Genomic DNA, 14,208 nt, shown 5'->3' with positions numbered 1-14,208 from the left:
ATACTTTCCGAAGGTTTTTCCGCAGAGAAGTTGAAATTGGATTGTATTTTTTCGAAGCTTAGCATCAGCAATCGTGCTATTTTGGATGCCCCATTGGAGTGGATTTGCGACCGAAAACCCAATCCCCGCATCGTCAAAACTCACAAACTAATAAAAGCGTTTTTTGTCTCTCATTTTCTGGCCCGCAGGAAATTTGCTGGTGATACTGGTTGTGACACTTTCGCGGAGGCTGCGTTCCATCACCAACTTTTTCCTGGCCAATTTGGCCGTTGCCGATCTTTGTGTGGGGGTGTTTTGCGTGATGCAGAACCTCACCATCTATCTGATAGAAAGGTAAGTATCGATACGATAAGTTTCGTTGGCTTGGAATATTTTTTATGATAACTTTATTACGATTTTATGAGTTTTGGAAGGAGAGCTTAGTGGATTATTTTGAGGTTTCTTTTTTTCACATTTAAACTTTTTTTCTATTTTGGATTTTGTGGTTTTTCAAAGTGGGAAGTGTTCTATTTGGGATTCATACTACTGTCACAAAGCTATATTTCCAAGGAAGATCAAGTTTTTGGCTAGTAAAAGAGGCTTAAATAGAAAGCTTTATAAAATAATTTTTGTTACTTGCATTGTAAGAAGACTTAGTTTGGAGAGAAATACTGAACTTCTTATTAAATTACAAATCAGGAAGTGATGAGCCATTTAAAAAAAACATGATCAAAACATTACTTTAAATGGGAGAGTCAACGAAAGGCTTCTTTGAGTGATGTCCAGTAACGTTTATTTGTCTTTTGATTCAGCTAAATGGTTCTTACTGAACACTGTAGTTTTGTTTGAACACAAAAATATAATTAGCACCGATTAGCAACCGATCTTGGCCATCTGTGGTGTACATGATTGATTGCTGGGAAACACTTTTAGCCTCTCAGGGACAAATTTCGCGTGTGAAAATACATATAATCCTTATAAACTTATCTATTTGAATAAAAAAAAATTACATCAAATGGCTGCAAAATGTTTACTGCCACATGAAACGGAATATTCTCAATGAGTTTTGTATGACACACTTTCAAAAAGAACAATAAGAATGGTCTTGGGGGCTATCAGGCTTTTCCAGAGAAATAGTTTAATATATGTCGGGAATTCTCGGGAATGAAACTATGATTCCCGGGAATCGGGAATTCCCGAATTTTTCAAATTCCCGGGAATTCCCGCCCGGGAAATCCCGGGACGGACACTCTAATAAATACCGGCCAACACCAGGCAGCCAGCGAACCGAGCACTGTGCGTGTGAATGTAGCAAAAGCAGCAAAAAAGCATTCCTTCAATTCAATCCACCGGCCAAGCTGACCAGCTTTAGCAGCTGTATATATGTAGCATGAGTATGTAAGGCACGCAGTAAGAAAAGCACAGTTCTCATTCAATGGGTTTCCCGTTTCTTTCACTCCCGTTGCTTTTCCCGTTTCCATCGCAAAACGAAGGACTACCTTGAAAGGCGGCCAAATGCGAGGAAGCTACCGTTGTGTATTTTTTGTGATTGATCGGTGGCAGAAAACCTTTGATTCTCTACGGGCCCGGATGGGATACCAGCTACCTTCCTGAAGCGTTTTATGCCTTTTTTACTGACTCCTGTAAGGCTTATCTTCCAAGCTTCGCTTGACCAGGCCACGTTCCCCTCACTGTTGAAAGAAGCCTACACGTTCCCGGTTCATAAAAAGGGAGATAGAAAAGATGTCAATAATTACCGTGGAATTTCAGCTTTGTGTGCTATAGCCAAACTTTTCGAATTGGTGGTTTAAGATCCCATTTTCATTTTTTGCAAGCATCTGCAACGACCATTAGGGATTTATGTCTCAACGCTCACCTACAACTGACTTACTAAACTTTACCTCGTTTGGGCATGAAATTTTTGCAAAAAAATCCCAAACTGATGCTATCTATACCGACCGCATTCGACAAGGTGAACCATAATATTACCGTCGGAAATCTCGCACGTTTAGGATTTTGTGGACTTGTCAATTTAACTGGACGTAAATTGACAGTTCGTACGGGGAATTGTTTTTCCAGGCAGTTCTCAGCTTCATCAGGCGTGCCTCAGGGAAGTCATCTAGGGCCATTAGTATTCCTGATCTACTAAAAAGACGTGCTGCAACTTCTCGATGGACCGAAATTAGCGTATTCCGACGACTTGAAACTGTTCTACTCTAACAAAGGCCCCGAAGATGTGAACTTCTTGCTGAACCAGTTTAAATTCTTTGCCTTCTGGTGTGATGCCATCGCCTACCTTTAAATCGTAGTGAAAGCGCAGTAACATCATTTTCCCGCAAAAGACGTCCGTTCACAGCCGTTTATTTCCTTGGAAACGATGCAATCTCTCGAGCTCAACACGTGAAAGATCTTGGTGTGATTCTTGACGTGCGGCTGGATTTTAAGACTCATACCAACTATATCGTTGACAAGGCCTCCAGAAGCCTGGGTATTTTTTCCGCATGACCAAGGACTTTAAGGACATCTACTGCCTGAAGAGTCTTTACTGTAGTTTGGTTCGATTGATCCTCGAATATGCTTTTGCAGTTTGGTGCCCATATTATCAAAACGGTTCTGATCGCATCGAAGCCATCCAACGACGTTTTTTAATGTATGCCCTTCGACATTTGAACTGGCAAGACCTTTTCGACTTTCCAGCTACAAAAGCCGCTGCCGCCTGATCGACATCGACACGCTGCAAGTCCGCAGAACAGCCGTTCGTGCGTCTTTCGTCGCTGATCTGCTATCATCAACAATCGACTCTCCTGCACTTTTGGAAGTTCTTCCACTTAGCGTCCGACCTGGAGGTTTGAGGAATCGGGATCTTCAGCTTTTCGTTCCTCTTAGGCTGAACAATTACGGGGCCAACTCTCAGTCACCCAAAATCTACTCCAAAATTTGTAAAATGACCCACCTATTGGACGCTGGACAAACTCGTGTTGAAGTTGTGGATCACCCAGCTTATAGGTTCACGAAAGATGTTGTGTACGAGGACATGAACGATAACGATCTTCTTATAGAGTTGAGTTGGAAAGGTGTAACATCTGTAAAATGGATAGTGACGAAAGACAATAGGCTACAGTGTCGCAGCTGTGCAGCCTACAGTCACACACGTAATAAATGTTCGAGCGAAGCGATGTGCATCAAATGTTCACAAAAACACTCACTCGACAATGGCCAGGAATGACCGAACCCAGCATACTGCTATTATTGTAAAGAAGCCCCAAATTTTATACTCGAGCCAAGTTCAAAGCTTCTTAAAGAGCATTCTGATAAAGATCGTGAAATGCAGCTACTCCATAAGCAAGTAGATAAGCTTCGGATTCAGTTGAAAGATTTCTCACTGTTGGAATCTCAGTTAGAGGCATTGCAGACCTTGCACCAAGCAGTTCTCAGAACGAACCAAGAATTAGAAAACAGTCAAGTTATTAATAAATCAACCAACGAAAAACCGGAAGCACCCCGAAGACTCAGATATCGTTGAATGACTCAGTAAAAAAAGTTCTTGCAATCAGCAAAAAGCTGCAGGAATCACCATACAATCTACCTACCTACCTAAAGGTCCAGCGCCGATTGACCGACGCATAGGGCTGAGATAAAAGATCTCCACTGCTGGTGATCTGGAGCCAGCGTCTTCACTTGCTGCCAGCCAAGGTTCTCGTCAACTGTGCGGATTTCAGCGGCTAGACTTCGCCGCCACGAGCTTTTGGGCCTGCCTCTTCTTCGATGCCCATCTGGATTCTAGTCAAGCGCCTCTCTGCAAATCTCGTTTTCATCTCTTCGCAGCGTGTGCCCAATCCATCTCCACTTACGTTCCCGAATCTCGATTTCTAGCGCCTTTTGATGACACCGGCGATGAAGTTCAACGTTTGAGATCCAGTTGCCAGGCCACCAAGCGCGGATGATATTCCGCAGGTAGCGGTTTACAAATACTTGCAGTTTTCGCGTCGTCATCGCATATGTGCACCAAATTTCACACCCGTACAGCAATACGGATTTGACGTTTGATTTGAAGATTAGGATTGTTGTTCGTAGAGAGATCTGGCGTGAACGCCAGATGTTTCGGAGACTCTCAAACGCAACTCGGGCCTTTCTGATCCGGGTTTTGATGTCTTTCCTGGTACCACCATCAGGCGTTATCTGGCTACCAAGATACTGGAAGCACTCCACTTGCTCAACTTGTTGCCCTGCTATCATTTAACTGGAGGGATTTCCTGTGTTGATCTCCATCGACTTGGTCTTTCCGACATTGACTTTGAGACCTGCTGCCTTGGAACTTTCGGTGAGGTCGTCGAGTTTGCTCTGCATATCCGGTTATGTTTGGGCGAGCAAAACAATATCGTCAGCCAGGTCAAGGTCGTTCAGTTGCTCCATTGTTAAAGGATTCCACGGCAATCTTCGGTTCGGTGCACAGTCGATCGATCTATTACGATGAGAAAAAGTAGCGGTGATAAGATACATCCTTGTCTCACTCCAGCAGTTACCGGGATTGGTTCAGACAAGACACCGTCGTGCAAGACCTTGCACGAAAATGCCTCGTACTGTGCTTCGATGAGATGGACTAGTTTCTCTGGGACCCCTCGTCGTCTAAGAGCAGCCCAGTTGTTTTCGTGGTTCAGTCGGTCAAATGCTTTTTCGAAATCAACGAACACCAGCAGAAGAGAGTCCTGGAATTCGTTGATTTGTTCCAGTATGATTCGTAGCGTTGTGATGTGGTCCACACATGATCGTCCGGAACGGAATCCAGCTTGTTGCCGTCGGAGTGTAGCGTCGATTTTCTCCTGGGTCCTGTTCAGGATCACTTTGCAGAGTACTTTGAGGGTTGTACAGATCAAAGTTATGCCACGCCAGTTACCGCACTCTGTTAGGTCTCCTTTCTTCGGGACCTTTACGAGGAAACCCTGCATTCAGTTTGCCGGGAATGTTGCAGTATCCCAGATGTCAGCGAAAAGACGGTGCAACATTTGTGCTGACAAGGAAAGGTCGGCTTTCAGCATTTCAGCAGGAATGCAATCCATTCCAGGCGCTTTGTTGGATTTCATGTCCTTGATTGCCGCTTCTATTTCAGTTAGCGAGGGCGCTTCCGAGTTTACGCCATGCGGGTTCTGTTGGCCATTGCTATTCGTGACTCGGAAAAGTTGTTCAAAATGCTCAGTCCAACGCTTGAGCTGATCTGTTCGATCTGTCAGCAGCTGACCTGCTCGGTCTTTCAGCGGCATTCTTGCATTAGTCCTTGCACCGCTAAGGCGGCGAGAAATATCATATAATATTCGGATATCTCCAATTGCGGCGGCTCTTTTTCCCTCTTCGGTTAGGAAGTTTGTCCAGGCTCTCTTGTCTCGTCTACAAGCTCGTTTAACTGCCTTTTCCAGCTCTGCATATCGTAAGCGGGTGTCTGCTTTGGCTGACCCGGTACATGCCTGCTCAATTCCGACTTTCGCCTTTCTCCGATCATCGATCATCCTCCAGGTTTCATCCGACATCCATTTACTTCGTCTTCCACAAAATTTACCGAGAGTACCATGGCTCGTCGTGATAAAGGCATTCTTGATTCCACACCACTGTTCTTCGACTTTTTCGTCTGTCGGCAGCTCCGAGGCTCGCTATTCTAGAAGTTCAACGTATGCCCTTTTCACCTCTGGATTCTCCAACCGGCGGACGTCGTATCGACACCCGACTTTCTCCTCGCGCCGTTGGACACGCGCAACTCTCAGTCGTATTTCGCCAAGGACGAGGTGATGGTCAGATGCAATGTCTGCGCTTCGTTTGTTGCGGACATCAAGAAGGCTCCTTCTCCATTTTCGACTGATGCAGATGTGGTCAATTTGATTTTCTGTTCGGTCATCTCTTGATACCCAAGTGACTTTATGTGCTGGTCGATGGGGAAAGAGCGATCCACCGATCACCATGTTGTTGTAGCCACAAAATTCTACAAACAGCTCTCCATTTTCGCTCATCTGTCCTAGGCCATGGCGCCCCATGATGCGCTCAAGGTCCTTATTGTCGGAGCCAATCTTTGCGTTGAAGTCGCCTAAGTGGATTTGAATGCCACCCTTCGGAATTCTCTCAACCACGCTGTTCAATTGACTGTAAAACTGCTCTTTCTCCTGCAAATCAGCAACGTCAGTTGGCGCATAACAGTGGACCATTGTAAGGTTTCTAACCCGTGTTCTAAACTACGACTATTCTTTCGTTGATCGATACGATACGATCGATACAACACGATACAACACGATTTATCAATGCGAAAAGACATACCCCTGTTAAACAGCTAATAACTTTTTTCTTCTAATCAGATACGTAGTTACGGTCTTCGACAGAGTTGTTCACCAGAAAATTTCCTTTCAAGAATTAATAAATTGGCACAAAAAGCATCAGCTGGTTTGGTTCCATAGAAGAAACAAAAATGTTTTTGATATTTCAGTACAAACTATTCAATTTTTCCATAAAAACCTTAAAGTTCAAATTTACTCATATAAACGTAAGTTAAAAATTCTGCAAAAAATCATGGATGGGTTTTGGACCAATACAAAGCCCCCAGGGTTTAAGAAATTCAAAAATGACCCCAAATCGACTCAGTCTAATGCGCACATTACTCAATATGTGCATATAGGAACACTTTCCCCTATTGTTTACATGCTTTCAAACTCGAAGTCGTGCTTTTCGATTCAACGAAAATGGAGATGAACTAACGCGAGTCGAGAGAACAAATTCATTCCAAACATCTGGAATTTCCTGACCTGTCACACCGGCTGTTGAGAAAAATATTAAACATTCATCATTTAACCGTCTCCAGAGTGTTGAAGCAGTTCCAGGAGCGGTTGACATTGGACCACGGAAAAGGAGCTGGAAGAAAACCGGGACCGGAGAACAAAAAGACGGAGGGAAAATTGAAGCGGATGAATAAAGCAAATCCAAACGTCTCAAGTCGTGATTTGGATGAAAAGATCGGCATGTCGCAGAGCTACTTACGTCATGAAAGCAAAAACGAGAACTTGACTACATAAATACAAGTTATAGAACTTCCCAAACCGCGATGAGCGGCAACTATCGACGGCTAAAACTTGGGCACGGAAGCTCTACGAGAAGATGCTGACAAATTATATCTGCTGAGTGATGGACGGCGAAACGTATATAAAGACCGATTTTAAGCAAATTCTGGGTACCAGGACACGCCGGAATATCCGGAAACGAAGAAGCTGATGAATGTGCCAATATCGCACGGAACATTACACCTCTAGCTAGTTGCAGAATTCCTGCGCAACACGCTATACGCACTGTAAAAACCAACAACTCGTGGACAGTGGATGAGGGTGCACAAGTGGCTTTCAAATCAATCATTTCTAAGGCAAAACAAATATTCACCATCAAAATAAACAAACCGGAAATGTTCCACAAAGTTGAGAATTTTCCATATTTACGACTGTTATGGATTCAAAGAAGCTCGTGAGAAAAACAATATTAGGGGAAGTGTTTTTGAAATTTTGAAAAAACGATGAACCGCATGAAAAATCGCTACTTAAATTTTAGAAAAATATAATGTTTATAAAGCTCTGTAAACTGCATTTTACATGACCCAAATGTCACAACGATGGTAAAATGTCACTAATGAAATAAAAATAAATATAATTGAGAGAACATTTTGACAAAATTTGTAAAACATTCCTGCTGAAGTTGTTAAAAAAAACGATTTCTGCTGATTTGCTAGAACAAATCGAGGAAAATTGTTATAAGAATTTAAGCTCAAATGGCGAGAACACCTCTGCTAGTGAGAATTTCAGAAGATTGTAAAGAATGAATAACAAATTTTAGATCAAGTTTTAAAATTTAAAACTCAATTCAGAAAAAGGGATTCGTATTTGTATTGCAGCTCCCTTTTTAAAGAGGCTAACTCTGAATGATTCTGAAATTTTAAAATTAAAAATTCCTGTGTTCAAACAAATGGCTAAAGGTGAAATTACCTCGCATGATCCAGAAAATTGAATTCACAATGCCTATAATAGCGTAACAACCAGAAAGCATACACCGCCCACTCGTTTTGTAGTACAATGTGACTCCCTAAATTTAGATTGTACTCTACTGGACGTAACAGTGACTGTGGGCTAGCTTCCATTTTATAAATAAATCATCCTGCTAAAATTAAACAGTAATTATTTTCCCTGTTTCAGACCAATAGCTTTCTTTAAACAGGGAAGGTTATACAATACGTTCCTTTGGAATCGAAGACCATCTTGAATCCAAGTAGGCGACACCGTTTTACGTTGAACATCATCTGTTTACGACAGCTTCGAAAAACTATCTAGGACTGTTTACTTGATGTTCACAGGAAGCTGACACTTACAACTACGCTTTGGCAATTCAAGGAACCGTATTTTTCAATCAATAAATCCAATGACATTCGTATGATGACGTCAAACATGATTGATTGCCATTGCCCTTTACTCGTGAACTTTGGCTTGTTACGTTACTGGATTTGGGGTGAATTCGCAGTAAAATCACCTGACGTCAAATGTTTATATGTAGGGATTAGTTCGTTTCTTGTGAAAGCGTCAGTTAAGTGACACTTTTTCCAAATTTTTTTGAGATTAAAATTTAAAGTTTTTAAGGAACAAACTTCTATTCATTTTTAAATGAATGGAACATTCATCAAGAATTTCTCATCGTTTTAAACTGCCGAAAAAAATGATTGATTATCGTGCTGACAGCTCCCTAATTTGCTTCTCAAGCCTTAGGGCGAGCTTTCAATTTCATGAAATTGTGATTAATTGTTGTTGCCTCTCTTCCATCAATCTGACAAGCCTAAGAATTAGCTTCAATTCGTCTAATACCTAAGCAAGGGTCGCCTCGTTGTCTAGACGAAAGCTTAACATAGTCCCTCTGTCCATTTTACTTTGCCATCGTGGGTTGTGACTATTATTACTAATTGGTGCTCAAATCGAATAAATTATGTTTAAAGCTTTTGCAGCAGAAGAGATTCATCCTTATTTAGGATGATTAATTAAGTCATCATGAATTAGATTGTTGCTTACTGCGGACTTTTTACAACCTTCTTTTTTCTTCATTCGGTCTTCTTGTTTTTGCTACTTTTTACTTGAATCTTTCTTCTTCTTTCTGTTATTTTATTTTTAAATTTTATTTCTTCAAAATCAAATGCTGTCTTCCTAAGCCGTAATATTTAAATTCTTCCTCGTAACAAAGAACATCATTAAGCATCCATCAAGTGCCGCAAACTATCTCTTGCTTGCAGGCATCTAATATTGAAAGTTGCCCATCGGGAAACCCATAACAGACATATTTTTCTCTTGCTTCTCTAGAAAAGTTCCACGGAAAACTTTATCTTCCCTGCAAGATTCTTTCGAAGGTAAAAGTCAGCCAGAGAAGAAAAATTAAGAAAACTTTAACCCTAGTTTTCCTAGCTCTTCGGTGCTAAATCAATGCATTATTCCCAGCGGAACTTCATGCTGAATAAACCAAGATTTATATTTTATTAACAAGAGCCAATGAAGATGAAAAGTTTCATCCGCTCTAGAAGTTCAATATTTTTGCTAAGCACTAAAACCTCACCTCACTAAAACCGGTTCAAAATTGCTTTTCTGGTGAATATATTTTAATTGCGAAAATTTTGTGATTGTATAATAAAATTTCAGTGCAAATTTGAATTTAGTTGTAGGAACATTTGAGATTTTTAAAATTGAAAAATAGTAAGAAAAGCAGTGACTTCTGAAAATTTGTCAAAAATTCTGTGATTCGTATTTTGAAAATCTAAAGTTAAATTACGTAAACCTTTCAATACACTTTTAAACTTTCCTACTGTAATTTTAACAATTTTAACGGTTGATTGATTGAAAAGACAGTGTTTACACAACTTTTTAACATTTTTAGTGGTTTTAAAAAAAATTAAAATTTTTTTTAACGTATAACATACAATTTCTAACATCAGCTTACAAATACATTAATTGATTTTTTAAGCATTTGGTAGATGATCTATAATTTTTCTTCCGAAGCATGTTTTTTCGATTTTTTTCTCTTAGACTCTGAATAACGTGGAAACTATTTGTTAAATCTGAATATTGTTTGAGAATTATATTTGAGTGAAATAACGAGGTTTTCAAAACTGTAAACATTTATACAACAATAAACACGAGAGTCACAGCGGTTTTAGTCAAAAGTGTCAAACTGACACTCCTGGAACTCAAACGGGTAAAGCGAAAAATCTGAGACGAATTAAGGTTAAATAGTCTGTATGAAGGTTTTTTTCTGTAAGCTTAAGTTTTCCATCCAAATTTTTTAAGTTTATTCGAGCTCAAGCCACACTACATTTTTAATTCTATCTTTTTTCAGCTGGGTGTTCGGGGATTTCCTGTGCAAGATGTACCAATTCGTGCATTCGCTCAGCTACACAGCATCGATTTTCATCCTGGTGGTGATCTGCATGGAGCGGTACTTTGCCATCATCCATCCCATTACGTGTAAGCAAATATTGACGTCCCGGAAGCTGCGGGTGAGTACCAAACTTCAATTAAGTCGATTTTTTTTTGTCGAAATGCTTGATCTGAGTGATGGTCATTACTGTAAGATGGATAAACTGTTAGGAAATAAAGAACATCCGTCGACGTGGAATGGCATCCGGAGTGTTTGTGTTATAGAGGGGAGAAAATCGTTTGAATGGATTCAATAAAACGTCAACTGAAAAGAGGATAAAGTTAGTTAAGATAATTTCATGACATTTGAAAGTTTAAGTAAAAAAATCAAAAAAGTAACTATCTTTATTGAAATGAATAAAAAGTTAAAATAGACGTTTAAAGGATTATTTCTTCAAAAATCCCAAGTAACACAGATTAAGCCAACTTGCAACAGGAAGTTTTACCATGGTTTTATTATGGCATTTTTTCGTGCAGTTCGTTTTATGAAGGTTTTATTATAGTAATGAAAAACGCTTAAGTTCTTGTTTCAACCATTTGTTTCCAGGTATTTTTAAAAACGCTGACAAAGCTTTTAATAAATGTACTGTTTTAGTTGTGTTGATAAAAATATGAATGCTCTGTTAAAACTACAATAAAACATAGAATAGAACGTAGTGCTTGATTATTTAAGCGCCATAACACTAAGTGACAGTTATCTATCAAGATGTCAAAACAGGACACGCTCTGATAAGATTGCACATATTTGAACTGGAATTCCCATTTTTACACATTTTAGATAAGTTATGTGTGTTGTTTTTGAGAAAAAATAATAAAAAAAGGAAAAAATCTTTAAAAAACTTCAAATTACCGGAACTGGCATAAATATCTCTACAATATGCGTATTGAGTAAATGGGCCCAACTATTAGGAAAAAATTGTTACTTGACGCCATCATTAATCTAAGATGGCGGCTTCCGCTTTTATGCTCAAAGCTTTAAATCACTGAAAATCTCATGAAACATCCACAATATGGGTCAAAGGTGATAAAGTTCAACGAATAGAAATCGAATTACGCTGTTCAACGCCATATTGAAATCCAAGATGGAGGCTGCCACTCAACTTGGAAATGCTATAAATGACTGAGAATATCTTTAAGAGGAGTTCATAATACCAAACGAATAGAAAAAAGGAATTTATAACACACAGCTTCAAAAATTGATCAAGACCTCCCAGAGGATTTTTTGTGCGAGAAATGAGTTGAAAAAAATCTCAATTTCAATCAAAGCAAGCTTGCTCATGCTTGTAGAGATGAGATGGAGGATATGCAAAAAATAAATCAATTAAAAAAAATGAAATATTCATACAACATTCGGCAACATTGCAGATAGATAAATTTAATTAAATGTCTATGTCTACGTTTGTTCTGTTGGCAACACTTAGCAAAAGAATCAAAACAAAGTCAGTGATTGATCTATTCTTGTGAGTAAGAGACGTATCTGAGTGAATCTCTGAATTGAAGAATCGCAAAAAAGAAGATTTTAATTCGACCTCTGGAAAGACGGATTGACACAGGGAGCACAGATTTTAAAGACTGCTGCTACGAACAAAATTGTTTCTGACTCGGCCACTGGAAAAAGACGGACTTGACTTTGGAAACTCAGATTTTTAAGGCAGCTTCTGCTGATTGAGAAGGATTTATCTTGGAAAGAAAAGATTTTAAAGGCTTCTTCTGCTGATTGGGTGTGTTGATATGGCCTTCCGGTGGAAAAGACGAAATGGCTTTGGAAGCGCAGGTTTTTAAGACTGTTGCTGCTTATTGTTTGTTTTGGTTTGGCCTTCCGGTGGAAAAAAACGGAAATGGCTAAAGAAATGCAGATTTTTAAGGCCGCTGCTGCTAATTGTTTGTTATGAATTGGCCTTCTAGTCGAAAAAGACGGACTTTTAGGACTGCTGCTGTTAATTGTTTGTGATGATTTGGGCTTCCGGAGGAAAAAGAAGGTATGATTTTTTTTTAAACAAACACAAACACATACATGATGAAACTTCGATGTTTCCTCGAAGAGATACCTTTTTCTTAACTCTAAGGGTACATCTTTCGAGGATATGATGGCCAGCATCCTACAAATGCTAAAGCCATCAACCCACAGAAAGTATACTGTGTATGCCGTGACCGGGATTCGATTTCATGCCCGCTGGCTTAGAAGACTGGAAGGCTATTCTCTACGCCACGGGCTGCGGCTAAATCGGACTTTGGAAGCGCAGATTTTTAAGACCGCTGCTAATGCTTGTTTGATTTGTTTTGGCCTTCCGGTAGTAAAAAAAAACGGAAATGGCTGAAATAGCACAGATTTTTAAGGCTGCTGCTGCTGATTGTATGTTATGATTTGGCTTTCCGGTGGATAAAACGGAATGGCTTGCGAAGCGCAGATTTTCAAGACTGTTGCAGCTGTTTGTTTATTTAGGTTTGGCTTTCTAGTGGAAAAAGACGGAATTTACTTTGAAAGGGCATATTTTTACTTTGATTAAGCCATCCAGTCAAAAAGACGGAATTGGCTTTAGAAGCGCAAATCTATTGATTGTTTGCTTTGTGTGGGCCAGCCGGTCGAAAAAGACGGAATTGGCTTAGGAAGTTAATTGTTTGTTATGATTCGGCCTTCCGGTGGAAAATAAAAACGGAAATGGCCAAAGAACCGCATATGTTTAAGGCTGTTGCTGCTAATGATTTGTTTGTTATGATTTGGCCTTCCGGTCGAAAAAGACGAAATTGACTTAGGAAGTGCAAATTTTTAAGGCTGTGGCTGTTAATTTTTTATTATTATTTTGCCTTCCGGTGGAAAAAAACGGAAATGGCCAAGGAACCGCAAATTTTTAAGGCTGCTGCTGCTAATTGTTTGTTATGATTTGGCCTTCCGGTGGATAAAGGCTAAATTGGTTTTAGCAGATTTTCAGGGCTGCTGCTGCTGATTGTTTGTTTTGATTTGCCCTTCCGGTGGAAAAAAAACCTGAATGGCTTGAGAAGCGCAGACTTTTAAGGTTGCTGCTGCTGATTATTTGTTTTGATTTCGATTTAAAGACTACTGTTTCCGATTGTTTGTTTTGAATTGGCTTTGTGGTTGGGAAGGCTGTTTCTAAGATTCCTTTCCAATTCTTCTGGCTATCGTAAAAAGGGACAGAGTAACAAGAAATGCACAGTTTGAGAAAGCTATTACTAAGAATGTTTTTGGGTTGTTCCGGCTCTGGTAAACAAAAACAGAGCGAAAGGAAAAGCATAGATTGGAAGGCTTTTATGAGGAATATTTTCGGATTGGATAAAGAACTTGCAGAAAATAAATAAAAATTTAAGATTTGAGAAGCTTTTGCTGAGAATGGAATGTAGAATTGAGATGAGGGATGTTTGAATTATAAAATTTTGTATATTAGAAAAAATAAGAGTCCGAAAATAATAGATTCTATAGAGAATAGCATTGAGAAGGAATGTCTATGATCAAAATATTTAAAAAGCAAATAAGTTTTGATAATCGTGAATCAACTTTGAAATGAAACTCAAAATCAAATATGAACCAGAATTTCAAAATAGCTTTTCGTTTCTTTTTTCAAATGATTATTCGAACTATAAATAAAAAAAAACATCTTGAACTGGATACAGCATTATAAATTTGGAAACAGAAATACAACTTAGATTTTGGTTATATGGAACTAAAATTTCCAAAATGAGTTTAATCTTATTTCAAAATAAATATTCAAAACTGCGATTCTATCAACATGTGAGAAAATGAGGGTTAGTTTAC

At 39.3% G+C, this 14,208-nt stretch overlaps 1 protein-coding gene across 4 annotated transcripts in view; it reads left to right on the top strand.

Annotated features, from left to right (window-relative positions):
* LOC129744217 (trissin receptor-like) overlaps nt 1-14,208 on the top strand; it is a 198,567-nt gene that overhangs the window by 135,713 nt on the left and 48,646 nt on the right. For all 4 annotated transcript variants that reach the window (XM_055736631.1, XM_055736629.1, XM_055736630.1 and 1 more), the window contains 2 exons: nt 189-333; nt 10,360-10,519. In XM_055736631.1, the coding sequence (XP_055592606.1) occupies nt 189-333; nt 10,360-10,519 (305 nt within the window). The remainder of the gene's footprint in view (nt 1-188; nt 334-10,359; nt 10,520-14,208) is intronic.

The sequence above is a fragment of the Uranotaenia lowii genome, chromosome 2 (assembly GCF_029784155.1).
Source record: "Uranotaenia lowii strain MFRU-FL chromosome 2, ASM2978415v1, whole genome shotgun sequence".
NCBI classification, from domain to species: domain Eukaryota; kingdom Metazoa; phylum Arthropoda; class Insecta; order Diptera; family Culicidae; genus Uranotaenia; species Uranotaenia lowii.
This window is presented reverse-complemented; position numbering and strand designations above follow the sequence as displayed.